Raw genomic sequence first — 25,244 nt, 5'->3', positions numbered from 1 at the left:
CAGGGCCCGGCCGCGTGGCGCTCGGCCCCGAGGGGCGGGGTTTGTGCTGACCCCGCCCACGGGACTGCCCCGGCCACGCCCCCAGCCCCGGTACCGGCGGAGTCCCGTCCGTCCCGCCGTGACCCCGGGGCCGGGGCGAGCCCCGTCCCTCCCGCCGTACCCCAGGTCTGAGCCCCGGTCCCGGTCTGTCCTGCCGTGTCCCCGGTGCCAGCCCGGGCTCCTCTGCGTCCTGTCCCTGGTCCCAGCTCTGGTCCCGGTCGTCCCTGCCCTGCCCCGGTCCCGGTCCGGTTCCTCTGTGCCCTGTCCCGGCCCCAGCCCCGGCCCCACCGTGTCCTCGGTCCTGGTCTGAGCCTGAGCCCTTCCTGCCGTGCCCCGGTGCCAGCCCCGGCTCCCCCGCCCCGTGTGGCCGGAGCCGATCCCCGGAGCCAAGGAGGACTCAGGGCGCGGGTGTCCGAGGTGCTTTATGAGGGCGCCCGGGCCGGCGGGCGAGGGACGGGGGGCGGACAGGGATTCCCGGTACCGGCAGGGAAAGGGAGTCCCGGGGCTCCGGGCCCCGGGGGAGGCCCGGGGGGGTCGGGCAGGGCCGGAGACAGCCCCGACCCCGCTGCTGGTTCCAGTTCCACACGTATTTATCCACCTGCCCCGAGGCTGCTCCTGGCAGGGGCTCCGGTCACAGGGCGAGCACGGAGGGGAACACGGCCCCATCTGCGGGGACAGAGGGGGTCAGGGGGCGCAGGGAGGGGGCGCGGGGAGGGGCAGTGGGGGGGCCTTACGCTTGGGGCTGCTCTGGCTGTCGGGCTCGGGCACCTTCCAGTCCAGCTTTCGGCCCTTCTCGTAGAGCCCCTTGAGCACCTTCCGGAACTCCTCGGGCTCCGAGCCCTGCGGGCTCAGCTCCAGGTACTTGCGGTAGAGCCGCAGGGCCGTCTGTGCGTCCTCGATGCTGTCGTGGGTTTCTCCCTGGATCTTCAGGTCTGGGGGGAGACCCCTCGGTCAGGGAGAGGCCTGGTGGGGACCCCCGGGGGGGTTTATGCCCCTGCTCCCGCCCCTCCCGGATCCAGGAGTTTGGCCACTGACCCAGGAAGTACCAGGCGAGGAAGCGCAGGGAGATCATCCTCTTCCTCGGGATGTGGAACAGGTACACGGTGTCGATCACCTGGTCCTTGGGCACCTGGAGAGCAGAGAGGGTCCTGCTGCCAGGGCAGGGGGGCTGCCGTGGAGGGGAGGGTTTGCACGGCTCCTGCCCAGACCCAGGGGAGGGAGGGGGCTCAGTGCTGTCACCATCAGGTTGATGACACGGAAGTCCTTCTGCAGCCCATGGCCCACAAACTTGACGCCCACGTCGATGAGGAAACGCAGCTTCAGGTAAGTGGATTTGAGGGTGGTCAAGTGCTTGGAGGAGATCTTGGCATCCAGGTCTCCCGGCTTGATCCCGGAGTACTGGGTCAGGTAATCCACCACCTGCAGAGACCAGGGCCTGTGGAGGTGGGCTGGGAGGGCTGAGGGGCTCAACCCCCGCCCCAGTTTGCCCACCAGCAGCCTGGGCAGGGGGCTATCATTGCAGGTGCCCCTCCATGGAGAGGGATAACAGAGCACACAGGTGTCCAGGTGAGGTCACCACGGGGGACACAGGTGTCCATGGGGAGCACCCAGGTGTCTGTCACCATGGAGAGCACAGGTGTCCAGCTGAGGTGACCTGTCACCAGTACAGTGGGTGCCTGTCCTCCCTGGGGGTCTGGGGAACTGCAGGAGGACAGGTGGGTGCCCCGTACCTGCTCCTGGGTGGAGATGTAGTCATCAATGAAGGGGACCCCCTCGTTGGGGCCCTGCCCACGCACACAGGTGATCCGGGCCACCGACATCTGGCTGGGCTTGATGGTGGATTTGGTGCCATCGCTGCGCAGCTCGGCCTCCTCCTGAGACAGGGGACAGGGGATGATGAGCCTGATGAGCCTCCCCTCGCTGAACAGACCAAGCACCCCCTCAGCTGTGCTCATACAGCCCCTGAGGGGCTGCCCTTGTGCCCCAGCCCCCCCCCAGCCCCCGCCCCAGGGACCCCCGACCTCGTTCAGCGTGACGAACTCCGCGTCCAGCCCCACCAGGTCTCCCGCCTGGGGCATCTCGCTCAGCATGAGGGGGATGAAGGTGGCGTGGCACTTGCGCTGCTTGCGAGCCAGCGAGGCCTCTGCCAGCAGCACGCTGGCCTCGATGGGGTTCTTGACTGCAGGGAAAGGGGAAGGAGCTCAGTGGGGAGCCGGCGGCGCCGGCCCCGCAGCCGCCCCCGCCGCAGCCACTCACTGACGAGGTTGTACTTGGCGTTGAGGTTCCTCCGGGCATAGTAGAGGATGGCCGGCACCTTCCAGCTCATGTCGAACTGCACGGCCTCGCACTGCAGGGGAGGGGACAGTGTGGGGCAGCCCCGGGGCCTCCACGGGGTCCCCAAAGATGTGGTGTCACCTCAGAACTCACCTTGTCCACGGGCTCGATGAGGAAGTCGTTGAAGAGGTACCACTGCTGGTGTGTGACTCCCTGTGGGGAGAGGCACAGGCACGGCCATGAGGGCCCCCCCAGCCAAGTGCAGTGACTCCTCTGCCCAGTTACCAGGGAAAGAGGGGTGTGACAATGCCATGTGGGAACCCCCGCCCTTCCTGGGACACCGTGGGGAAATCCCTGCTGCCCTGGGTGGTGACAGTGTGCATGAAGTGTTCGGGCTGGACAGGCTCTGGGCTCTGCCCAGCTCCTGACCAAAACTCCAGGGAGATGCAAGAGATAAGAGACAGGGATGGAGCCTTGACACACTCTGGGAACTCCTGGCTTGGGCATCTCCACCAGACAACAGGACTGCCCAGACAAGCCCTGTCCTTGGGAAGGGAGATGACGTGCCTGCCCTTACCTGGAAGTACAAGGAAAGCTGGCACCGTGCCCGTGGCCAGGAGGAACCAGCCTGAGAGTGTGTGGGAAGAGGGTTTCTTCAGCCCTTCCCTCCCCGTGAGGGGCCTGACCAGCTCTTTGCTGTTCAGGGCTGCCTGGCACGTTCAGCCAAACACTCAACACTTGACTAAGAGACCCTGGAATGGGACCGATGCCCTGGGCAGCAGGACCCCTGGGATGGCTCTGGGGAGCCAGCAGGTGACACAGTCGTGGGGGTCCCGCAGGGTCTCACCTCCTTCCGCTGGTGGTAGGTCTCTCCCACTTTGATGTGCCCCACCAGGCTGCCCCCCGTGCGGGAATCCAGGATGTGGACGACGGTGGCCATGAGATCGTAGATGTACACGGACTCAGGGTCATCTGTCGGGCTCAGCTGCGGGAGGAACCGGCCCGGGGAAGTGACTGAGTCCCCTCCAACACAAACCCCAGCACTTGGATGCGCTGTCACCGCCAGCCCCGAGGTTTTCTTGCTCCCCCGAGGTGTCTCCGAGAGATCCTCGTCATCTCTCGGCCACACGGGCTCGGCAGAAAGCGGTTCTGAGGCAGCTCTGCTGCCACAGCCCCGTGAGAACACGGCCACGGAGCCCCACAAGGAGCTCGTCAGCCTTTACCTCATCGGTCTCACTCCAGTTGCTCACGTCAAGCTCTTTGCTCTTGGTCAGCCTCATCTTGATGGCGTGAGGGATCCAAATGTTCTTCAGTTCCTCCACGGAAGCATACGAGTGCCCCGTGTCGGGGTTCCCCAGATCCTTCCTGCACAGAGAACCATGGAAAGCTGAGGCAGAGGGAGACATAAGATGTCATCCCGGCCAACTTCTTCAGGGCAGGATCCCCACCCACCCACTCCCCAGCTTACTCCTAAAGCTCCTGGGGGAGCTGCCTGGAGAGGACCGTGGCAGAGGTGCTCAGCCAATGTCAGCCACCAAAGGCCAACGTGGGTTTGGGGCTTTTTTCATTTAGAAAAGGGGAACGAGGATGGGGGGCTCAAAAAGGGACCACCAGGTGGGTCACAAAGGTGTCTGAAGGGGATGTGGTGCAGCCTCAGAGCAGAACAGAGACTGTTCCAGTTCAGAGCCCCCAAGGAGCTACAGACAGGCAGGTTATCAAATTATCATTATTAAATGAGAAATGGCCCAGAGAACCACTCAGGAGGTGTCACTGCTCAGAGCCACCACCCCAGGAACAGAATCACAGAATCTTTGAGGTGGGAAAAGACCTCCAAGACCATTGAGTCCAACCTGTGCCCGATCCCCACCTCGTCACCCAGCCCAGAGCACTGAGTGCCACATCCAGGCCTTCCTTGGACACCTCCAGGGATGGGGACTCCACCACCTCCCTGGGCAGCCTCTTTCAGTGCCTGACAACCCTTTCCATGCAGAAATTCCTCCTGAACGGTCACCTACCACTCTCCAAGAGAGATCTCCTTTCCCTTGGTGATGTCAAAGCCTCCTCTCTTCATCATGGCTTTCTGAAAGGAATACTGGCAACGAAACACAGGCAAGTGTCAGCAGGTGGTGACAGGCCAGCCCTGGGGACACGTGGGTGACAGCCAGGCCAGGAGCAGGGAAAAGACAGGGATGTTAAAGTCGATGACAGGGAAAGTGACAGTGAGGGAAACCCAACGTCCCAGGTGCTCCAGGGAGCTGGCAGGTCCCGGGGGACTGGGGGAATGGCAGCGACTCCTGCAGTCACACCAGCTCTGTCACGACAGGAGATCTTGTCTTTTCCAACTCCAAACACATGGATCATGCTACAGGCATGACCAAACACCACCACGTCCTCTGGGAACACAGCTCAGGTGGAGGGAAGAGAGGCCAGAGACAGTGAGACCAGAGTGAAAACCTCCTCAGGGCCGGGCACCACAACCCCCGTGAGCCGGGAGAACAAGCCCCCAAGTGTCTCCCCCACCTCAGCCTGTGTCTTCCAGAAATCTGCCTCCTTGGAGCTGTTCACCTCACAGTTAATGACCAGGACGTCCGGCAGGCAGCGGATGTTCCGGGTCTGCACCTGTGGAGGGAGCAGGAGATGGAAGTGGGGCAGCTCTGGGAGCCTGGAGAGGCTCAGGTTGGGTTTGGAACACTCAGCCCTCCACCGGTGCCTTTCCCCACAGCGCTTCCTCCCCTCCCCGGCTGCATTCCTGGTAGTTGGAGGTACTCCCAGGACAACTGAGGCAGGGAGCAGCCTGCTCCATCAGCTGCCAGGGGGTTTCTCTCTGCCCCCTACCCTGGGAGGATTCAGTCCTGTGAGATGAATTCACACGGCCCAGGAAATACCCCACGGCACATCGGCTGCCAGCCGGGCCAGGAACCGAATCTCTGGCACCCACTCAGGAGGTTCCCCAGTGACTAATGGAGAAACTGCCCCCCTCATGCCCATCTCCTGCAGCCCCTCATGCCCGTGCCCCCTCCTGGGCTCACCGTGGGCTGGTACTTCTCGCAGTTCTCACACCAGGCCTGTGTGTTCTGCTCCAAGCAGATGCTTCGCTTTAAAATTTGGGCAAACTCATAATCCTTGGCTGGTTTTTCTGAAGGGAGAAAGGATAATAACGTCACCTTCCAACACACAAAACCTTCACCGGCTTAGCTCAGCCAAACCTCTGGGGTTTTCCTCACAACCACCAGCCAGAAGGTCAACCCCCAAATCTGTCTTTTGTAGCCAAAAGCTCGGCTGGTTGGAAACCCAACCCTAGACCCGAGGCTGCCACAGCCTGGCAGCTCCTCACTGCAGGTGTGTTTCACCTGGCAAAGTCAGGGAGAACAAAGCCCACCCTGTCCCCAGTGCCTGGCCCTGCTGTTACCAGTGCTCTCGGGGTAGGAGAGGGTGAAGAGCAGCGTGGAGGACACTCGGACCGTCTCCTTCCCGCAGCGGCACATGCTGCAGTTCTCCATCTCACAGCTGAAGAGCTGCCCGATGACAGAGTCCCCTGAGGACCCAAAGCTGCTGGAAAAACAGAGCACTGGGGTCAGCAGGATCCCAGGGATCCCTATGGGGGCCCACGTCTCGGGCTGCACAGGGCCAGCTCCCAAATTCCAGCCGCTCTTGGGGAACCGGCCATTGGGTTTCCAGAGCTGGTGTCCTCTGTGGCTTCGTGTACTCCCATGGACCACTTGGGGCATTCCCATGGAGCCCTCAGGGTAGGCATGAGTGGCAAGAAACCTTTCCAAGGGATGGGTGTGGTCTCTGGGAGCCAGCCCTGCCCCGGGCTCCATCACTCCCCGTCCTGTCCCCGTGCCAGGGCCTCACCTGGTGCCAGCCCCTCACCTGGTGCCAGCCCCCCGGTACGCCTGCGGCCCCTCCTGCTCCTGGGTTTCCTGGTGCAGCTGAGTGAGGATGAAACGGTTCCAGCTCTGAATCAGCCGCCCCAGGTTCACCTTCCCCGTGGCTTCATCCGAGTCAGCCAGGATGAGCCCCAGCGCCGAAGCCTCCGGGATCGTGCGGAAAGCCCGCAGGAAGTTGCTTCCCTGGGGATGGGGCAAGAGTGTCAAGTGACAGGAGTTTCCACAGTGCCTGACACCGGCACCACCCGGCTCCTGTTCCCCTGCAATCCCCGTGACCCTCCCAGGCAGCCCAGCCCACGACAGACCTGGCAGGGATCTCCTCGGGACAGGTCCAGCATATGGAAGAGCAAGCCCAGCTCACAGCCCAGGCAGAATTCCTTCTGGCACAGGTGGTTCTGGACCAGGCAGCGGACGGGCTCCAGGAAATACAGCACCTGGCAGAGACCGAGCAGTCAGGGGGGTCCCGGGGCCGTGGTGGTCCGGGCAGGGCTGGGGTGGCTCCCACCTGGATCATACAGTTGCAGTAGGCGTTGGGAATGTGGGGCTCCAGCCCCGCAAACAGCGTCTTGTTGTAATGCTTGAAGTCAAAGTCCTCCAGCCCCAGCTTGGAGTATTTGATGGTGACCTGAGCGGAGACGTGACGTGTTAAACAAGCACCTTCCCGTGGGACCCCCATGGGACAGCTGGTGCACCCAGGGGTGTCCTTGGCCATGGCCAGCCCAGCCTTGGGACCCCCAGCCAGCCCCAGAGCAGCCCCCCGAGGCCACCACCTTCCTGTACTTCTTGGCCACCCTGTAGAGATGTGGCTCCTCCTCCCGCCCGATTGGGGACTCGGGGACTTGGCTGAAGTTGTCAAACTCGTTGTCCGTCTCCTTTAACCGATAAGGAATCTGAGGTGGGGAGAGAAGGGATAAGCAGCTAAACCCTGAGGTGGAGAGAAGCCCCACGTACTGACACAAGCAACTCTTGGGCTTTCCTGCCTCCCTGAATGAGCAAAGGGATACACCAGAATGGAGTGGGGCCCTCCCTGGACCTGCACGAGGTCTCCACACCTTCCTTCTCACAGGGATTTGTCACTGTGGGAAACTACAGAGGCACCATGGGCAGTGTTTTCCCAAGGGTGAGGGACATGCCATGAACCTCCCAACCGGACAGCTCAAGCCTTCCCTGCCACAGAGCCAGGGAGGGATGGAACTGGGAAAACTGCCAGACTGGCTCTGCTCAAGAGAAGCTGACACCTCCAAACTACACACCTGCAACATCCCACGGGAATTCTGCCTCTCATCCCTGTCCCTGAAACCTCAGAGATCGCTCAGCACGCAGCAAGCTCCACCCTCCTCCAACCTGCAGAGCTCCAGCGCAGGAAACACCACCCCACACCCTCAAAACCCCCTGCTGAGAGCGGGTACCTGGTTGCGGAGCTTGGTCCTGGGGTTTGGGGCGTAGCCAATGAATCCCACTTTCTTCATGGTTCGCAAAATCTCGGGGTCTACTGGGGGGGCTCGCCTGCAAACAACACCCCCCGAGTCAGAGCAGCATCTCTTACCCACCCAGAGGCCTCCTGAGTGTGCTCAGGGACCCACCCTGAGGGTGGTCCCGAGTGCTCCCCCTCCTCAGTCCTTCCCCAGGTTCATTTTCCAACCCAACAAACCCCCTGGGTTATGCCAGGGCAGGGCAGCAGCGCTGAGCACAGGCGGGTCAGGGACAGGCAGAGGGAAAACAAGAGTTTTCACACAGGCAGAACGGAGCTGGGATCCCACTGGGATCTCCTCATCAGCAAGACTGAGGTCTGACTGTCTCCCACCGTCCTCACACCCGCCCAGTCGCTGCCCCTCGGCCATTCCCATCCACTGCCAGGAACTCATCGGGCACTTCCCAGGGCAGGTGAGGAGGAAGGAGAGGTTGTTTTTCCCGGGAGGGGCTGGGAATTACCGCGGTGCCGGGGCGGAGTTGGCGGCGGGCCAGTCGGAGAGCAGCGCGTCGCTGGTCAGCGGCACCGGGATGAGCGAGAGCGGCACCAGGTCCTGGTTCCAGTCCAGGTGTGGCAGCGTGTCCACCATGCAGGGCAGGGCGAAGTCGGTCTCCCGGGAGTAGGCGTTGAAGGTGACCTCGGGGGAGTCGGCCCAGAGGTGGACGCAGCCCTCGGAGTCGCCGAAGGCCAGCGCCTGTTTGCTGGCAGACACGTCGAAGGTCATGATGAGGGGCCCCACCGTGTTCACGTGGAAGATGTCGGCGGGGTTGGCCAGCCCGGTGGGCTCGCAGAACTGGCACTGGCCTGTGGGAGAGCAAGTGCAAGGACAACTCCAGCCCAACTCCTGGCCCTGCACAGGACACCCCAACAATCCCACCACGTGCTGAGAGCATTGTCCAAATGCTCCTGGAGCTCTGGTAGCCTTGGGGCTGCAACCACTGCCCTGGGGAGCCTGTTCAGTGCCCAACCACCCTCTGGGGGAAGAACCTCTGCCTGAGATCCAATCTGACCCTGCCCTGACACAGCGCCAGCAGTTCCTTCAGCTCCCATCGCTGGTCACAGTGAGCAGAGATCAGAGCTGCCCCTCCCGAGGAAGTTGTACATAGCAACGAGGTCTCCCCTCAGTCTCCTCTGCTCCAGGCTGAATCCCCTGGGATTTGACCCCGAGTTTGGGGATGCCGGGACCACCACCCCAGTACCCCCAGGGCCGCAGCTTCACACACCCGTCTGGGAGATGATGGCCAGGCGGGACGTGTAGGTGGGGATGAAGCGCAGGAAGAAGGGGTCGATGTGGACCTGCAGGGGGGTGGTCGCCCGCATCATGCGCAGGTCGTAGACCTTGAGGAAGCGGTCGCAGGCCAGCCCGTTCATCCGGCTGGAGAAGCCGCAGGTCACCAGGAGGTTCCCGTGGACGTCGAAGTCGGACAAGCTCCCGGAGTAGGCGTCGAACTCGTGCTCCACCACGAACGTGCGCAGGTCGCGCAGGGACACCTGGGGGGGACGGTGCTGGGTGCCAGGCGCCCGCTCCAGACCCCTGGAGCTCTGGGAGGAGACAGACCCCAACTCCAGGGTACCCTGGCAGGTCAGACAGGGCTGGCATTACCTTTCCCGAGGTGTGCCCGCAGAAGAAGAAACGGTTCGATTGCCTCATGATGGTGATGCCGGGGACCTCCACGGTGTACTGGGAGGGAAGCGGGATGAGCAGGGATGAGCCCTGGAGCAAAGCTCCAGGGAGCAGCCCCCGGCCCAGCCGTACCTTCTGCGTCTCCTGGACAGTGTTGAGGTCGATCTCGAGGACGTGGTTCTGCAGCCCAGCCACGAGCAGGGTGCTGCTGTCCGTCAGCAGGAGGCTGTGCATGTCCTCGGACTCATCCATGCTGTGGGAGAGGACGGGACACCCTCACGCTCCTGCCTGGCTCCAGGAGGCAGCAGGGAAGGGGTGGCAGGGAGGCAGAGGGGCCAGGACCGCCCCCCAGCACAGGGGCAGCAGGGGGAGGACTCACAGGTAGTCAAAAATGATGAGGCCGCCCCGTGACATGTACTTCAGGTTGGTTTTGGTGAGGAAGAGGACGCCGTTCTCCAGGCTCTGGATCTGGCGGATGTCATCGCTGCTGTTCACTTGGAAGGAAGAGTATCGCTCCAGCGTGGGGCCGAAGAAGGAGGTGGCATGGCCCTGAACACAGAGGGGCAGGGACATCACAACCCACCCCACGTCCCAGGGATATGACACAGGTGAAGGTCGCTTTGTCCTGCGCCAGCTCCCAGGAGGAGGCAGCTACCGGCAGCCTCACAGCTCAGCCGGACTATGGGGGGATCTCCTGGCCCCCCCTGGGTGCTCCAGACTGTGGGAGGCCGGTCAGACTTTTCCCTGGATGCAAACACCAGTAAGGAATCAAAAGATCCATCAGTCCCACAGCCGTGACTTGGGAAGCAGCAGGAGGCCCATGCTCTGAGAACTGACATGGGCAGATAAAGGGGGAAGGGTTTTAAACCAAAGAAGGAGATTTAGATGGGATTTTGGGATGAAATTCCTCCCTGTGAGGGTGGGGAGGGGCTGGAATGGATTTCCCAGAGAAGCTGTGGCTGCCCCATCCCTGGAAGTGTCCAAGGCCAGGTTGAAGCAGTCTGGGCTAGTATGAGGTGTCCCTGCCCATGGCAGGGGGATGGAACTGGATGATCTTTATGCTTCCTCCCAACCCAAACCATTCCACAATTCCATCAAATTCCCTGCCCCCCAGGTTTCCCTGCAGTGACCTCCCCACCTACCCCGTGGTTCCCAATCCACAGCATCTCCTCATGCAGGTCAAAGTGGGACACGGAGACGGGCACCCCGACCTCGGACACGGCCGTGTGGAGCTCGCTGTACATGCCCTCCATCAGGTGCACCGACTCGGGCACTGGGATGCCCTCCAGGGACACCCCCTCGGGGTCCAGCTCCACCAGGCTGGGGTTGAGGTGGGGGTCCAGGACGGGGTCCAGCGCCGGGTGCAGGGGCGGCGCATACTCGGCCAGGGAGGGGTTGAGCCCTTCGAAATTCATGGTGAATCCCGGTGGCCTTTGGGACAGAAAAGGAACTGGAGGTGGTTGGTCAGGAACACCCAGAGCCACCGGTTCTTGGAATCGGTGACTCCGGGGATGGGAATGGCAACTGGAATGTCCAGTGAGTGTGGGGTGCAGGGCTCTGCCAGGACACCGAGGACACCGGGGCTGTAAAGTCCCTCCCCAGGACACACTCAGAGCCCCGTCATGGCCGTGAGGAGCCTGTGGTGGCCCCTGGGCAGGAGGGAACAAGGCAGTGGTCCCAGGACACCGGGAAGCTGCCTGAGGAACCGGGAAGGGGGCCCAGGATATCGGGCAGCCTCCCCGGGGCACGGGGCAATAGTCCCAGGCTGCCCGGGAAGCCGAGCCCCGCCCGGTACCGGCAGCTCCCGGAGCTCGAGGTCCCGCCCCGCCCCACCCCCGGGGACTCCGGGCTAAGCTCCGCACCCTCCGCCCTTATCTCCGCGAGCCGACACCGAGCGCGCCGGCGGTATCGGCGGCGGCAGCCCTGGGCGAGGCACTAGGGTCCTGGCCCCACCGGACCCGGCCCTAGCGGCCGCTCTCTCCGAGCTCGGGGCGGCCGCCACCCTCCCCGCCCCGCGCCCGCCGTTACCGAGCCGCCGCCGGGGCCGGGGCCGCGCTACCGGGCTCGTCCCGCCGGGGCCGGGCCGGGGCCGCTCCCGCGTCGCTACGGCAACCGCGCCCCCCGCCCGCCAGCCGACCAATGGCAGCGCGGGGCGCCGTGCACGGGCCAATCAGCGCCCGGGCAGGGCGGGACTAAGCGGGGCGGTGGGACGGGGCGGCGGAGGGGTCAGAAAGGCTGGATGCGGCCGGGGCGGGGCGGGGGAGCCCCGGGGGACCCCCCAGCTCCCGGGTGTTTCGCTGACCCCCGGGCGCTGCCGGTCGGTGCGGCACCTGCGGCGGGCCATGGACTCCCACGGATGTCACGCAGCGTCCCCGGACACCCCACTTTACCCCACGGGGTCCCACCTTGTTCTCTAACTCCCCGAATACGACACGGTGCCCCATAGTGCCCCATGGGGTCCCACCGCGTGCCCTGGCACCCCGCGGGATCCCAGAATGTCCCCAAGTACCCACAGTGTCCCTCGCACGCCCCTGGCATCCCACCGTGTCCACTGGTGTCACGGAGCAGCCCGTAGCATCCCACAGCATCAGCGGGGTCCCACGCTGCCCCCCAGCACCCCACGGGATCCCAAAAGTGTCCCTAAAATCCCCACAGTGTCCCACGCTGTCCCCAGCATCCCACTGCGTCCCACTGTTCCACGGAGTCCCACAGTGTCCCACGGGGTTCCACAATATCCCAGGGGTCCCACCGCGTCCCGTGGCACCTCACAGGATCCCAAAGCTTCCCTAAACGCCCCATAGTGTCTCACGCAGTCTCTTGCCATCCCACACATCCACTGGTGTCCCACGGGGTCCCGCAGGGTCCCAGGGAGTCCCCGGGACAGCGCACCGCGGTGCTGAGCCCCACCGGCGCCGGCCTCCCCCGTGTCTCCCCTCCCAGACCCACGACAGCCCCGCCGCCGGTGTCCATGCCCGGGGAAGGCCGGGGGCAGCCCCGCCGGGCGGGAGCGGGAAGCGCCGGAGCCGCCCCGTCGGGGCCGCCGGGATTGCGGCGCTGCGGGCAGCACGGCCCGGCCCGGCCCGGAGGGGACCGGGGCTGCGGGACCCGGGGGCGCGAGGGCGAGGCGAGCCCCGCTGGGACCCCCGAGGCCGCGGGGAGCCGCCGGCTGATGTCCCGGGGAGGCCGGGGGACACGGGGGACACCGGGAGGGACACCGAAGAGACCGCGGGGACACACGAGGAACACCGGAGGGGACACGGGGGGACACAACGGGGGATCCACCGAGGTGACACCGCCGCGGGCTCCCCGGTGCGCTCGTCGGGGGCAGCCCAGGTGCACCCAGGGGAGGTCCCGGTGCCGGTGCAGGTCCCTCCCATCCCGCTGGGCGCGGAGCCGCCAGGAACTGCCCCGGGTTTTCCTGCCCGTCCCGTCCCATCCCGTCCTGTCCCGGTGGGGAGCGGGGCCGGGCGCGGCCAGGGGACCCCGGCCCGGTATCGGTTCTGCTTTCGAGGGAGGCGATTTCGCAGTAACGGGGGGCGGGAGCCACCTGCCCCGGGGATTCCCCACCTGCCGCCGCCCCATAAGTACCCGGTGGCAGCGCCGGTGGCGGCATCGACCGGGAACGACCGGGAATGGCTCCGCTGCGCCGCCTCTGCCTCTGTCTCTGCCTCCCGCTGCTGCTGCCGCCGCCCGCGGCTCCGGCCCCGACCCCGGCCCCGGCGTCCCGCACAGACTGGGCCGCCTGCAAGATCCTCTCCCGGGACCTGTCGCGGCTGCTGGCGACCGTCAAAGAACCGCACCCGGTGCTGGTGAGCGCGGGGGGCTCGGCCAGGGGGACCGGGGGGTTACGGGGGACGGCGGGCACCGGGAAGTGCGGAGCATCCAGGTGGGAGGGGGGTCCCGAGGGTGCGGGGAGCCGGGGGGGCCCGGGGGACGTGGAGAGCCCACTGACCCCCTGCTCCAGGAGGAGATGCAGCTGAGCGAGGAGGACCCCCAGAACTGGCCCCCCCCGGATCCTCTGCAGTGACGCCTGTGACCCCCCCACACTGGACACCAACAACACGGTACAGGGGGCTGCGGGGGCTGGGGGGCTGCGGGGGCTGGGGGGCTGCAGGGACAGGGGCCTGCGGGGGCTGTAGGGACACTGAGGGAGGGCTCTGTGGCTCTCAGGGATGCACCTTGGGGTCCCAGGGGTGACTAGGGGTCCCAGGGAAGCTGAGGGATATGCCTGGGGGTCCCAGGGATTCTGAAGCTGTCCAGGTCTCCCAGGGATGTCTGGGGGTCTCAGGCATGCTGAGGGATGTGTCTAAGGGTCCTGGGGATGTCTGGGGGTGCCAGGGATGCTGAGAGATGCACCTGGAGGTCCCAGGGATGTTTGAGGATCCCAGGGATACTGAGGGATGTACCTGGGCTTCCGAAGAGTGCCCAGGGGTGTGGGAGGGTCCCACACCCCCATCTCACCCCCCTGGCCCCCACAGCGCTGCCTGCACCGGATCCTCCAGGCACTCCAGCACTACCGGGACCTGCTGGGCTCTGACATCTTCAGGGAGCAGCCCCAGCCCCAGCTGGAGACCACGATGGACCAGCTGCTGGGCCTCGTCCAGGTGAGGGGGAGGGTGGGAGCCCCGAGGGAACCCGTCAGGGGACACAGGTGCCATCAGCTGTGGCCCTGGACCCCCTGACACCTCTGTCCCCGCAGCAGGAGCACGGCCACCCCCCCCGGCACCCCATGGACCCCAGCAACAACTGGTCTCACGGGCTGCTCCGGCACCTGGCCCTGAACCGGCTCCGCTCCTTCGCCGCCGTCATGAGCCGCGTCTTCACCCACAGCGCCAGTGCCCGCTGAGCCCTGGGGCTCCCCACCCCCCTATTTATTCCCTCCCTCTCGAAGGGTTATTTATGTGCCACGTTCCCTATTTATCTCGGGTATTTATGAGTTTCTAATAAAGCTCCGGAGAAGACAAGCGGCTCCCGCGTGCGGCGCAATGGGCAGCACGGGCGGGGGGTGGGAAGGGGTTTATTTACAGGGGAGGGGCCGGGGGGAGTCACTGGAAGTCACTGGCATCGATGTGGAGCGGGGGGAAGTCGGTGGAGGCGAAGAGGGAGTTGACAGTGGGCAGAGCCAAGTCCTCGGGCTGTGGCAGGAATGGGTCACGATGGCCCAGGAGCACGGCGGCACCTGGGAGGGGAGGGGGGACGGGTCAGTGCTGAGGGGACACCTCTGGGACCCCCAGGTACAGCCCTTAGAACCCCTGGGATCCCCAGGTGCATCCCTGGGATCCCCAGGTGCATCCCTGAGAATCCCAGGGAACTCCAGACACCCCTGGGATCCCCAGGTGCACCCCTCACCCCAGCACTCACCTGCCAGCCCAGGGTCCAGCTGGGGCCCCCCGTCCAAGCTTTCCGGCATGTTTGGCATCAGCTCTGCCACCTCCAGTGTCTCCAGCGTCCCTGAGCCTGGCTCCAGCGACTGCAGCAGCTCCTGGATGTTCTGGCTCCTGGGCAGCAGCTCCAGGTCCCTCAGCTCTGGTGGCAGCATCTCCTGGCCCTCAGTGACCTGCAGTGGCTCCACAGCCCCTGGTCTGGGCTGCAGCATCTCCGTGTTCCCAGCTCCCACTTGTTGCAGCATCCCGGTGTCCACAGCTCCCACTTGTTGCAGCATCCCTGTGTCCACAGCCACCAACCCCTGGTCCCCTGGCAGCACCTGCAGTGTCCCCAAGTCCCCTGGTCCCACCTGCAGCATCCCCGCCCCCCCAGGCAGTACCTGTATAGTCCCCACAGCCTTTAGTGCCACTTGCACTGTGTCCTGGATGTTGGGGACCACCTGCACCACCACCTCTGAGACCTCTGATCCCACCTGTGGTGGCTGTGGTGGCTCCAGGCACTGGGACCCCGACTGCAGTGTCCCCAAGCCCCTGGGTTGCAGCATCCCCGGGCTCGTGGCCACCATCTGCAGCGTCCCTGGGCTCACAGCCACTCCCTGAGGTGTCCCCAGGTCCTCTGGTGTGACCTGTGGTGTCCCTGGGCTCTGGGACTGTGGCAGTACCAGGCCACCATCCCACTGTGTGCCCTGTCCTCTGGACTGCAGCTGCAGCGTCTCCAGATTTTCAGTGGCAACCACCAGCTCCTCTTCCGTCTGCCACGACTTATTTGCCTGCCTGGAGGGAGAGACAGTGGGTCAGGGTCAGGGTCAGGGCATCCCCTTTCCTGTGGGGTCCAAGTCACCAAGTCCAGGACCATGGGGAGATGGGGGACGGGGAAGGGGGACCGAGGCCTCGGCTGCCTCACCTGGAGGACACACGGATGAGGCGCCGTCTCAGGTATTTCTCTGGCTCTGTCAGGTTCCCTGGGGGAAGAGAGGAGGATCAGAGGGGGTGGCAGGTGCTGCCCCTGCTCTGTGCCGTGCCAGGCCGTGCCATGCTGTGCCGTACCCTCCTGCCGCTGGCTGTAGTAGGGCCCGAAGGCCTTGTCTCGGGGGATGTCGGGGTACAGGAACTGGAGGGGGTTCTCGGGAACGTTCTCCTCCATCATGATGTGGTAATCACGGATGATGTCGGGCAGTGCCAGGGACGCCAGTTCGGCCGCCGTGTAGGGATCCACCGAATGGAAAGTGGGGGATCCTGCAGGCCCCCCAGGGGTCAGTGCCCAGGGCAGGCTGAGGGGCCGGACCCCGGGGCTGTGGGGGTGCACTCACCACTCTCAGGATGCTCCACCCAGGTGCAGGTGACTCCCCCCAGGATGCTCTCGCTGAACCGGATCAGGAACGTCCCTGTTCTCTTCGACTTCAGCAGTTTCCTCTCTTGTTTCCGGCTCACGAAGCCCAGGATGAGTCTGGGGGAGGCACTGTCAGCCCCTGCAGCCCCCGGGCCCCCCCAGCCCCCAGCCCTGCTCCTACCCGTCCTTCCAAAGCTGCTTGAGGTGCTCCTGGAGCAGCCCCAGGATCCCGTCCAACCAAGTCCAGAAGGAGAAGCCGGCGCCGTCCTGAGGGAGAGGGTGGGTGAGAGGGGCTGGGGGGGACAGGGCCACGGGAGGATGGGGGGATGAGAGGGCAGGGTCATGGGGGGATGCTGACAGGGGTGACAGGCTCTGCTCACCTTGGAGAACTTGGGCCAGGCCACGGTGCTCCCTGGTGACGGCTTCAAGCCTTCGAGGCGAGAGCAGGGTGAGCAGGGGGACGGCACAGCCCCGTCCCCGCCGTGTCCCCCCCGGGGGTCGGGGCTGGCTCCCAGCCTTACCAAAGAGCTTCTCGCCCAGCATAAGGAGGTGGTCCTGGCTCAGCCCCCTCTCTGCCACACTCTCAAACTGCCAGCTCAGCACCTCGGCCAGACGGGGCCACGGGGCCAGGGGCGGCGCCGAGAAAATGTCCTGGTCCTGCGAGACAGGGGGTGAGCAGGGACAGGGACACGGGGCAGGAACGGGGATGGGAGAGGGATCAGGGGATGTGGATGTGTGGCAGGGGATGGGGATGTCCACTGGGGAAAGGGATGGTGTCCAGGGACAGGGACCAAGGGACAGGTACAGGACAGTGATCAGGGGATGGGGGTGAGACAGGAACCAGGAAGAGGGCACGGGGAATCAACAGCAGGAACAGCGACCAGGAACCTGGCACAGGATGGAGATTAGTGAGGAGCAGGGAGGGGGACGGGACAAGGACCAGGACAGGGGGGCACGGGGCAGGAGATGGCAGGGGTGGGAACACTGGGGGGCAGTGCAGGGCTGGGGGGTCCTGCTCGCCTTGGGGTCAGAGCTGAGCATGTTGAACCAGAGGATGGAGGCCCAGGCGCTGGAGAACTGGTTGTTGTTGGAGATGATGACGAAGGGCAGTGTGGAGGTCTGTGGGGGGTGTGGGGGTCAGGCTGGCAACCCCCAGTCCCCCCAGCATCCCCCAAGCCCTCCAGCCTCCCCCAAGCCCCCCAGCCCCCCTAGGCCCACCAAGCCCCCCAGCCCTCACCTTCAGCTCCAGCTCCAGCCCGCAGTAGGCGTAGGCCAGCGTGAAGGTGATGAGGTGCAGCTCCTCTGTCACGACCAGGGGACTCTGTAAGGAGGTGTTACTGTGGTCACCACGTGGCCCCGGCCCCTCCCTCCGTCCCCACAGCCCCCAGCCCCACACCCACCTCGCCGGCACCTTTGCTGCCCTTGCCAGACCTGCTGTCCTTCTGCTCCTTCAGCGTCTGTGGGGCAGGACAGAGTCAGCCTGGGGCGGGGGCCGGGGCTGGGCGGGGGTCCTCGCCCCGCTCTCCGCCCTGGGGGTGCTGGGGGTCTGGGGGGGCCCCTACGAGGTACTGGAAGTCGCAGACCAGCCCCTCCTGGGGACTGTCCCCGGCCAGGAGCGTTTTGCTGCTCGACGTCAGGATGTTGAACTTGCGAAACCTGCGGGGCAGAGAAGAGGCGGCGGGCGGGGGGTCCCAGACCCCCGGGCGGGGGGGGCACAGCCCTGTCCACCACCTCCAGCGCTCGCCCGGCTCTCACCCTTTGACCTTGGGGGGGTCCCTGCAAGAGAGAGCGGGGTGTCAGTGGGGGAGCGGGACCCCCGGGGGCGGGCGGGGGCTCGTGGGGGTCCCGACCTGTCGATGTGGATCGTGGCCTCCATGCGGTGGTTGCGGTCGTGCAGCCGCACGAGCAGCCGGGCGCGGGCAGAGAACTTGCTGCCAGTCCGGAGCACGAGCGGGCGCTTCAGGGGGTTGGGGGTGCTGGGCTGCTGCTCCACCACGAAGGCACTGGGGCACAGAGGGGGGTCAGGGGTGCCCCGGTACCATCCCGGCCCCACCCACGCTGCCCCCACCTCTCAGAACCGTAGAATACCCTGAGTTGGTAAGGGCCCACAAGGGTCAAAGTCCAGCTCCTAGCCCTGCACAGGACATCCCCAAAATCCCACCATGCACTGAGAGAGAGTTGTCCAAACACTCCCCAAGCTCTGGCAGCCTTGGTGCTGTGACCACTGCCCTGGGGAGCCTGTTCAGTGCCTGACCACCTGCTGGGGGAACAACCTGTTCCCAATATCTAACCCTGATGCAGCTCAGCCATTTACATCCCCTCTCCTACCTCTTCAGCAGGTGTGTGAGCTGCTCCTGCAGCCGCTGCTCCAGGAGGGGGGTCTCTGCTGCCAGCGGGTCCCTCTCGTAGGTCACCTTCTGCCGCAGGTCGCTCAGTGCCCGGAGCAGCTGCCGCAGCTGGAACAGCCCCTGGCCCAGCCCCGTGAACCTGTGGGTGCCCCGGGGCTCAGCGGGGGACGGCTGTGACCCCCCGTGCCCCCCTCTCACCCCGGCCCTACCAGGTCTCCAGCGGGCGCAGGTTGGTGTCCACGGGGGCCCCCAGGCACGAGCGCTGCTGCCGCTCCCGCCAGTCCCCCAACTCCTGCTGCAGCAGCTCCCGCAGGGTCTCGCTGCGCCCCAAAAGCTGCTGCATCTGAGCCAGCACCTCCTGGGGACAGACGTGGGTCTGAGCAGGGGGTGAGGAGCGGCCACGGCCCCCCCAAGCCCAGTCCAGCCCCCCCTCACCCGCCGCTGCTGGTCCAGGTTCTGCAGCTTGGCCTGGAGGGCTTGGAGCTGCCGGGCGTACTGGGGGTCCCTGTTCCTGTCCTGACCTGTGGGCGAGTGGAGGGCTCGGGGGGGCTCGGGGGGGGCACAGGGCAGTGCCATCCCCCCTCTCCCTCGGGATGGGGCTCACCTGGCTGGTAGTGCACCTTGTAGCAGAAGTCAAAGGCGTCCTGCAGGTCCTCCAGGTGCCGGAAGGCGCGTTCGGCCTCCTGCGGGCAGAGGGGGGTCAGGGGGGCCCGGGCAGCCCCCGGGGGCCTGGGGGCCCGGGGGGTCCGTTACCTGCAGGGCCGAGTGGAACTCGGCCAAGCGCCGCTGGATCTGCTGCTCCCGGCCCCTCTCCGGGGGCGCGGTGGGTGCCGGGGACAACCCCCCCTGTGGAGACACGGGGTGTCAGGCAGCGGCCCCAGGACCCCACGGGGCGAGGGGGGGACACCCCTGCCCTACCTGCCCCCCCGCCTGCCCCAGGCGCAAGATCCGCTGCTCCTCCTGCAGCAGGTTGGCCACCAGGTTGGCGAATTTCTCCGGATTCTCCTCGAACTCGGCCTGTGGAGGGGTGGGGGGGGGTCAGCAGGGCACAGAGGCCCCCCCGGCCCCTCTCCCTCAGCCCCCCACCCTGGCCCTGATGCCCACCTGGAGGTCCCGGTGGGCCTTGCGCAGGTTGTGCTTCAGCATGAAATCCTCGCGGCTCGTGCCCAGGCTGCCCAGCTGCTCCGAAAGGAGCATCAGCAAGGAGTGGAAGAGCATCCGGGCCTGGGAGGAGAGCGGCTCGGCCGCCTGGCGCCTGCGGCACGGCGGGCTCAGCGCTGGCACGGCCCGTGCCCCCCCCGGTGCAGCCCCCCAGCCCCGGCCCCCCGTTACCAGTTCTGGTCCTCGATCCAGGCGGCCAAGCACTGGCGCACGGCCATGGGCAGCTCCGAGCCCGCGTAGAGCTGGTGCACCTGCTCCAGGTACGTGTTGGCCAAGCCCTGCACCTCCTGCCACTGTGCCATGCTGGGGGGCGAGGGGGAGTCAGGGGGGGCCCCGAGGACCCCCCGGTCATTGCACAACCGGAGGATGTGGAACCGGTGCCCACGTGCCCCGACCTGGCACACCCGCACCCCATTACCTGCAGCACGGGGGTCCTGGGGGTCCCTCAGCTCCAGCTCGGCCCCGGGTGATCCCGGGGGTCCTTCTGCTCCGGGCAAGGGTTGAACCACGGTGGGTTTCCCATTTGGGGTGGGGGCACACGCCCCACCCCGAGGGCCCCCTGCACCCCCTGTGCAGCCCCCCAGGCTCCTCCCAAGGTCCCCCTAGCCTGGTCCCCCATTGCACCCGCAGGGATCCCGGGAGTAGGTGCCCCGAAACACCTCTCGCCCCAGGAGGACACCCCCAGGGGGACACCCCCAAGGGACCACCCGACAGTGATCCCTGCGTGTCCCCGCCGGGACCCCCTATCTGTGCCCCCCTCCCCCGGGAGCCCCCGTCCCCCGGGACCCTTCGGAGCCGCCCCTGTCCCCCGGGACTCCCCCTCACCCAGGACCCACCGGGACCCTCCGTCCCCCAGGACACCTCGGGAACGCCAAGACCGGCCGAGACCGGCTCGAGACCCCCCCGGGACCCCCCTGGACCCCCCGAGAAGCCCCCGCTCCCGGACCCACCTCGGCCGCTGCCGGGTCAGGAAGGCGCGGACGCCACACCCACTCCTCCGTGATTGGCGGAGAGCGGCGACGAGGCTACGCCCCTTCCCCAATCTGCGTCGTGATTGGTGGAGCTCGAAAGCGAGGCCACGCCCCCTCTGGCGGAGACTCAGAGGGTTCCGCATTTCCCCGATTTGACGTCACGGTGTGGGCGTGGCCAGATGGGGCGTGGTCAGCGAGGAACCGTCGGGGGGCTGGAAACGGGCGGCCCTAAACGGGAGTGGGGACAGGACATGGGGACAGGGACAGGACATGGGGACAGAACCGTGGGGACAGGGCATGGGGACAGAACCGTGGGGACAGGGCATGGGGACAGGGACAGGACATGGGGACAGGTCAGTGGGGACAGGGACAGGACATGGGGACAGGGACAGGACATGGGGACAGGGCATGGGGACAGGGACAGGACATGGGGACAGGGACAGGACATGGGGACAGGGCAGTGGGGACAGGGACAGGACATGGGGACAGGCCATGGGGACAGAACCGTGGGGACAGGGCATAGGGACAGGACATGGGGACAGGGACAGGACATGGGGACAGGCCATGGGGACAGAACCGTGGGGACAGGGCATGGGGACAGGGACAGGACATGGGGACAGGGCAGTGGGGACAGAGCCGCAGGGCCTGGAACGCTGGGCAGGACAGGGACAGAGCAGCTGCCACCACGTGGCTCAGCAGGGCCACTGTGCAGAACCAAGGTCCCTGTGCCCCAGCACAGGGTGACCCTGCATCGATCCCGCAGGGACAGGGACACGCCGCCAGCTGCCGCACGTGGCCTTTATTCAGACGATGATGGCGGAGCCGCTGTGGGCAGTGGGCACCGGCGGGGGGTCCCCGGCGGAGGTGAAGTACCCGATGAGCGCCCGCACCCCAGCCTTGAGCCCCGGCTGCAGCCCCAGCTGCACCCCCACGGCCACGGGGCCGCCGAGGCTCCCGGTGAGCGCGGCCAGCCCGGCGTAGCCCAGGTCCTCGGTGGCCTCCAGCGCCCGCTCCGAGGCCACGGCCCCGCAGCCCTGGAAGGCGAAGTAGATGCTGGTGCCCAGGTTGTAGAAGATGCTGACGCCCGGCACCCACTCCAGCACCCGGTGGGCTTCCTGCTCCCCCGGCGGGTTGCAGGCGTCCTCAGCTTCACCCTCGTCCTCCCGCCGGCGCCGGGACAGCCGGTGGCACAGGGACAGCCAGGCCCTGGGGACCCTCCCTGCCGAGGGTGCTGTGGGCTGGGCGCCGGCTGCAGGAGTCCGGAGCCGGGTGGGATCCGCACAGGCAGAGCCCCCCGGCCGCGCCAGGCTGAGCAGGAGCAGGGACAGGGGCTGGGGGGCCGGGGCTCCCGGCACCCGCGCCAGCCCCCGCAGCAGCGCCGCGGCCGTGGGGGTGCCCAGCTCCCGTGCCAGCCCCAGTGCCTCGGCCTCGGCCTCGGCCACGCAGCTGGCCCCGTTCAGCGCCAGCACCAGCGCGGCGCGGGCCAGGGCGTGGGGCTCTGGTGGCAGCCGGGCAAAGCCAGGCAGGGCGTTGGGGCCCAGGTCATGGCACGGGACCCCCCGTGCCTGCGGCGGGACGGGACCCACCAGCTCTGCCAGCAGTGCCCGCACCAGTGCCCGGTCACCGGAACCCAGCCCGGGGTCCTCGTTGTCAGAGAGAGCAACAGCGGGGCCGAGGAAGAGGAGTGGGAGGAAGAGCAGAACCCAGGGCATGGCGGCAGCTCCGGGACTGGCTGTGGAGGCAGGAGAAGGGCAGAGCCCCGTCAGCCCCCTGCGGCCACAGCCCCCCGTGACCCCCCAGTGTCCCCAGCTCACCCGCTTGCCGCTGTCACTGCTCCTTGCCCTGGCCAGATGCCACTGTCCTTTGCCCCGTGCGGCCCCTGCGGCCCCTTTATAGCCACTGTTATCAGGGGGTTGCGACACATGGGGCCCGGTGCAGGGACAAGGACCAGGGCCGGGGCACTCCCTGTGGCCAGAGCAGCTCGACCCCTGTGGCCAGAGCAGCTTGACCCCCCCCCAGCTCCAGCTCCCTCCAGCCCCACACACCAAGGAAGGGCAAGAGTCACGTTTGTTTATTTGGGCCCTGTCCAGATTCAAAAGGTTTAAAAGGAAAACAAACCCAAACAGCTGAGAAAAACGGGAGTTTGGGGCAAAACAGGGAGATGAAGACACCAGGGGAAGGGGATGGAGGGGCAGCAACTGGTTGCTTGTGCAGCCCTTAAAAACAGGATCAAAACCCGCAGAAAACCTGCAGAAACCCCAGAAAACAGCCCAGGGCCTGGGCCTGGCAGACAAGGGAAGCCCCTCAACCCTCCTCCTCCTCCTCCTCCAGGCAGCGGACGCGCTTCCGCCTCCCCCGGGGCTGTGGGTCCTCGTCCTCCTCATCCTCCTCAGAGCAGGGGGCTGCAGGGGCCAGCCTGGGACCTGTGGGTGGAGGAAGAGGGAGGGAGCTGAGCCCCCAGCCAGAGGGTGAAGGGAGCGGGGGTACACCCCTGTCCCTCCACCGCCTCCCCAGCCCAAGGGACGGGGCAAAGGGGCTGGGGACAGGACAACCATGACCCAGCAGTGCCCTGTGCCCAGCTCTTGGTGACACCCAGAGCCCCCTCAGCCCCACAGGATAGAGCAGAGGGGCTGAACTCACCCGAGCTCCCACCGTCCTCATCCTCACTGTCGAGCTCCCGACGCCTCTTGGTGCCCGACTGCACCGGGCTGGGGACGGGGACCGGCTCCTCACTGCAGCCACGGGGACAGGGGTTGGCACCACTCAGCCCCACACTGGGAGAGCACAGGGGGCCAAATCCCCTCCCCAGGCAGGGGGAAGACCCCCCAAATCAGGAAGAAGAGACCCCCAGCTCAGGGACAGGATCCTGATCTCACCTCTCCGAGTCTGATCCCAGCTCTGCCGGCAGCTGTTCTGCTGGGGGGCACAAGGAGAGGGGCTCGGGGCCGTCCCCACTGGTGAGGGTCCCACACCCCCAGCCCGGCCCCTCACCTGGACCTGGGTCCTGGGGGCACTTGGGTGGCCCAGGCAGGTCCCGGGGGGACCCTGAGGGGTCGGGGCCGTGGTGGGCGACGGAGGCGGCCGCGCGTCGGAGCTGCTGCGGGGTGAGGGCAGCTGGGATGCGCCAGAAGGATTCCTGGGAAGAGAGGGGGGATGCTGCAGGGCTGTGCCAGGAGTGAGGGGACAGGCACAGGGCTGGGCACAGGGAGCTCACCTGCTCGCTGGTGGGGGGCCGCAGCCCCAGCTGCCGCAGCAGGCTCTGGAAGCGCCGATCCTCCATGGCATCCTCGTTCTCCTCCGTCAGCGGCACCAGCGGCACCGGGTGGGACACGCCTGGGCCGAGAGCACCGTCAGCGGGACCCCCCGAGCCCACAGCCCCCCCCGATCCCCCCTGGCTCACCGTCCTCCTCTCGGTCCCCTGCCGCCCTCCTCAGACAGTTCTCCAGCCACCGCAGGGGCCCGGCCAGGCCTGGGGACAGCAGGAGGTGACACAGGGTCCGGCCCTGGAGCCAAGCCCAACAGGGGGGACTCAGAGCCCCTCGCCCACCTTCCTGATGCAGATGCTGAGCCAGGCCCTGCCCAGCCCCTTCCTCGGGTGCCCAGTTCTCCTCCATGGGGCCTTCCTCCACTTCATCTTCCTCGTCCTCCTCCTCTTCCTCGCTGTCCTCATCCTCTGCTGAGCTGTCCTGGGCTGGCACACCCGGGACACCGGCGGCAGCCTGCGGGGACCAGCCGTGTTCGGGTGCCTGGGGTGGAGCAGCACCCACTGGGCACAGCCCAGGACCCCCCGGGCCCCCCTTTTACCATCCCGTGGCCGTGGCTCTTTCTCCGGCGTTTCTTGTACAGCTCCTTGCGCTCCGACACCAGCCCCAGCCCCAGCAGCTTCTCCACCACCCGAGCCCGCGACCGCCGCGCCGTCAGGTGCTTCATGATGTTCCCCAGGACATCTGTGGGGCAGGGGGTCAGGGTGGTGGGCTACAGGGGGGCCGCCACCCCCTGCTCGCCCCGGCCCCGCTCACCATCCGAGCCCTGGAATTCCTCAAAGAGCCGCGTCAGCTCCTCCTCCTGCTCCTGAGTCCACAGCACGATGCGGGTGCCCTTCCTGGGGGGGGACACGGCTGTGGGTCCCTGCCCGGGGTGAGGTGGGTCCCTGCCCCAGCCCGGGGGTTCCCCGTGGGGATCCCTGACCCACCTCTCCCGTGGGAAGTCCCTGGCACTGCTGGCCAGCCCCATCTGCACCAGCTGCTTCACCACCTGCCTCCGCGTCCGCCCGGGAGTCGGGAGATGGGCCAGGATGGCAGCGATGACATCCTCACCTGGGGAGAGGAGGTGCAGGGATAGAGCCCCCCCTGCCCCCCGGGGGTCCCACTGCCCCCCCCCCAGGGTCCTCCAGTACCTTCCACTTCCTTGTATTTCCAGTACAGCTCCCGCAGCTCCTGCTCTTCCTGGGGGGTCCAGGGGGGCACCCGGCTCCTGGGAGCCCTGGGCCGAGGCAGAGAAGGGGTGAGGGGAGAGGAGAGGGGCTCGGGGGGGTTACAGCCCCCTCCCCGACCCCACTCACCCCTCTCCCTCCTGCAGGGAGCTGTAGCCCTTGGTCATCTCGTAGACGGCTGTCGGGTTCTTCCAGAAGAGCAGCTCCACAAAGGCCTTTTTGTTGGTGGCCGCCAGCGCAAAGAACTTGCCCAGGATGAACTTGGCCAAGGCCACCAGCTCCTGGGGAGAGCGGGAGGGACAGTGGGACTGGGGGACGTG

At 66.5% G+C, this 25,244-nt stretch overlaps 6 protein-coding genes across 10 annotated transcripts in view; 1 reads left to right on the top strand and 5 right to left on the bottom strand.

Annotated features, from left to right (window-relative positions):
* Positions 1–443: 443 nt before the first annotated feature.
* PAN2 (poly(A) specific ribonuclease subunit PAN2) lies at positions 444–11,374 on the bottom strand. Of its 3 annotated transcripts, XM_027669258.1 has the most exons (26): positions 11,327–11,374; positions 10,441–10,731; positions 9,678–9,847; positions 9,431–9,551; positions 9,278–9,355; positions 8,898–9,165; positions 8,136–8,478; positions 7,613–7,709; positions 6,974–7,093; positions 6,709–6,828; positions 6,509–6,637; positions 6,187–6,386; positions 5,723–5,865; positions 5,343–5,449; positions 4,834–4,932; positions 4,329–4,405; positions 3,537–3,678; positions 3,161–3,298; positions 2,467–2,526; positions 2,296–2,386; positions 2,061–2,218; positions 1,770–1,913; positions 1,279–1,458; positions 1,075–1,168; positions 774–971; positions 664–705 (listed from the first exon to the last, which is right to left on the bottom strand). In XM_027669258.1, exons 2-26 carry the CDS (start codon positions 10,711–10,713, stop codon positions 671–673), a joined length of 3,585 nt encoding a protein of 1,194 aa, XP_027525059.1. In that variant the 5' UTR covers positions 10,714–10,731; positions 11,327–11,374; the 3' UTR covers positions 664–670. The 3 variants fall into 3 exon arrangements, with proteins under 3 accessions (XP_027525058.1, XP_027525060.1, XP_027525059.1); XM_027669257.1 differs by lacking the exon at positions 11,327–11,374 and having other exon boundaries at positions 444–705; positions 10,441–10,713; XM_027669259.1 differs by lacking the exon at positions 11,327–11,374 and having other exon boundaries at positions 444–705; positions 5,723–5,862; positions 10,441–10,713.
* A 729-nt stretch (positions 11,375–12,103) lies between these two features.
* Positions 12,104–12,880, bottom strand: LOC113959968 (atherin-like). The gene has a single exon (XM_027669274.1). It carries the CDS (start codon positions 12,878–12,880, stop codon positions 12,104–12,106), a length of 777 nt encoding a protein of 258 aa, XP_027525075.1.
* A 50-nt stretch (positions 12,881–12,930) lies between these two features.
* Positions 12,931–14,144, top strand: IL23A (interleukin 23 subunit alpha). The gene is given in 5 exon segments (XM_027669264.1): positions 12,931–13,101; positions 13,263–13,297; positions 13,299–13,362; positions 13,777–13,902; positions 13,998–14,144. Coding segments are annotated over 5 exon segments (543 nt in total).
* Positions 14,145–14,298: 154 nt separating this feature from the next.
* On the bottom strand, positions 14,299–20,509 carry STAT2 (signal transducer and activator of transcription 2). 3 transcript variants are annotated; one of them, XM_027669261.1, is made up of 25 exons: positions 20,472–20,508; positions 19,940–20,005; positions 19,693–19,824; positions 19,465–19,615; positions 19,279–19,377; positions 19,114–19,206; positions 18,965–19,043; positions 18,796–18,881; positions 18,570–18,718; positions 18,341–18,499; positions 17,863–18,015; positions 17,768–17,788; positions 17,575–17,668; positions 17,413–17,469; positions 17,250–17,333; positions 17,033–17,131; positions 16,534–16,669; positions 16,393–16,442; positions 16,194–16,279; positions 15,991–16,129; positions 15,730–15,919; positions 15,587–15,644; positions 15,309–15,456; positions 14,660–15,278; positions 14,299–14,477 (listed from the first exon to the last, which is right to left on the bottom strand). In XM_027669261.1, the coding sequence occupies exons 3-25, from the start codon at positions 19,821–19,823 to the stop codon at positions 14,344–14,346; spliced, it is 3,015 nt and encodes a 1,004-aa protein (XP_027525062.1). In that variant the 5' UTR covers position 19,824; positions 19,940–20,005; positions 20,472–20,508; the 3' UTR covers positions 14,299–14,343. The 3 variants fall into 3 exon arrangements, with proteins under 3 accessions (XP_027525062.1, XP_027525063.1, XP_027525061.1); XM_027669262.1 differs by lacking the exon at positions 20,472–20,508 and adding an exon at positions 20,358–20,453 and having other exon boundaries at positions 14,660–15,456; XM_027669260.1 differs by having other exon boundaries at positions 14,344–14,477; positions 14,660–15,456; positions 15,730–15,918; positions 15,993–16,129; positions 20,472–20,509.
* A 622-nt stretch (positions 20,510–21,131) lies between these two features.
* On the bottom strand, positions 21,132–22,428 carry APOF (apolipoprotein F). The gene is made up of 2 exons (XM_027669315.1): positions 22,307–22,428; positions 21,132–22,224 (listed from the first exon to the last, which is right to left on the bottom strand). Exon 2 carries the CDS (start codon positions 22,202–22,204, stop codon positions 21,296–21,298), a length of 909 nt encoding a protein of 302 aa, XP_027525116.1. The 5' UTR covers positions 22,205–22,224; positions 22,307–22,428; the 3' UTR covers positions 21,132–21,295.
* A 119-nt stretch (positions 22,429–22,547) lies between these two features.
* The window catches only part of TIMELESS (timeless circadian regulator), an 18,218-nt gene continuing 15,521 nt past the window's right edge, over positions 22,548–25,244 (bottom strand). The window contains exons 2-12 of the mRNA XM_027669273.1: positions 25,054–25,205; positions 24,889–24,974; positions 24,685–24,808; positions 24,512–24,594; positions 24,297–24,439; positions 24,040–24,211; positions 23,893–23,961; positions 23,707–23,825; positions 23,369–23,628; positions 23,133–23,224; positions 22,548–22,915 (exon numbers count right to left, since the gene is read on the bottom strand). Of these exons, the coding sequence (XP_027525074.1) occupies positions 22,797–22,915; positions 23,133–23,224; positions 23,369–23,628; positions 23,707–23,825; positions 23,893–23,961; positions 24,040–24,211; positions 24,297–24,439; positions 24,512–24,594; positions 24,685–24,808; positions 24,889–24,974; positions 25,054–25,205 (1,419 nt within the window). The 3' untranslated portion in view covers positions 22,548–22,796. The remainder of the gene's footprint in view (positions 22,916–23,132; positions 23,225–23,368; positions 23,629–23,706; positions 23,826–23,892; positions 23,962–24,039; positions 24,212–24,296; positions 24,440–24,511; positions 24,595–24,684; positions 24,809–24,888; positions 24,975–25,053; positions 25,206–25,244) is intronic.

This window comes from Corapipo altera, unplaced genomic scaffold, assembly GCF_003945725.1.
Source record: "Corapipo altera isolate COAL_440 unplaced genomic scaffold, ASM394572v1 223, whole genome shotgun sequence".
In the NCBI taxonomy this organism is placed as follows: Eukaryota; Metazoa; Chordata; class Aves; order Passeriformes; family Pipridae; genus Corapipo; species Corapipo altera.
The sequence above is the reverse complement of the archived record's forward strand: the minus strand, read 5'-3'. Positions and strand labels throughout refer to the sequence as shown.

Bases quoted from the DNA above. Each gene is read 5' to 3' on its own strand.
- LOC113959968 (XM_027669274.1), bottom strand. From the start codon at position 12,880: ATGGGGCGGCGGCAGGTGGGGAATCCCCGGGGCAGGTGGCTCCCGCCC.
- PAN2 (XM_027669258.1), bottom strand. From the start codon at position 10,713: ATGAATTTCGAAGGGCTCAACCCCTCCCTGGCCGAGTATGCGCCGCCC. The intron at 9,356-9,430 runs GTACGGCTGGGC...CTTCCCTCCCAG, and splicing joins CTGTCCAGGAGACGCAGAAG to TACACCGTGGAGGTCCCCGG. The intron at 6,638-6,708 runs GTGGGAGCCACC...GGTCTCTGCCAG, and splicing joins ACTGCAACTGTATGATCCAG to GTGCTGTATTTCCTGGAGCC.
- STAT2 (XM_027669262.1), bottom strand. From the start codon at position 19,823: ATGGCACAGTGGCAGGAGGTGCAGGGCTTGGCCAACACGTACCTGGAG. The intron at 17,789-17,862 runs GTCGGGACCCCC...TCTCTCTTGCAG, and splicing joins GCCACGATCCACATCGACAG to GGACCCCCCCAAGGTCAAAG. The intron at 16,280-16,392 runs GTGAGCAGAGCC...CCTCTCCCTCAG, and splicing joins CCTGGCCCAAGTTCTCCAAG to GACGGCGCCGGCTTCTCCTT.
- APOF (XM_027669315.1), bottom strand. From the start codon at position 22,204: ATGCCCTGGGTTCTGCTCTTCCTCCCACTCCTCTTCCTCGGCCCCGCT.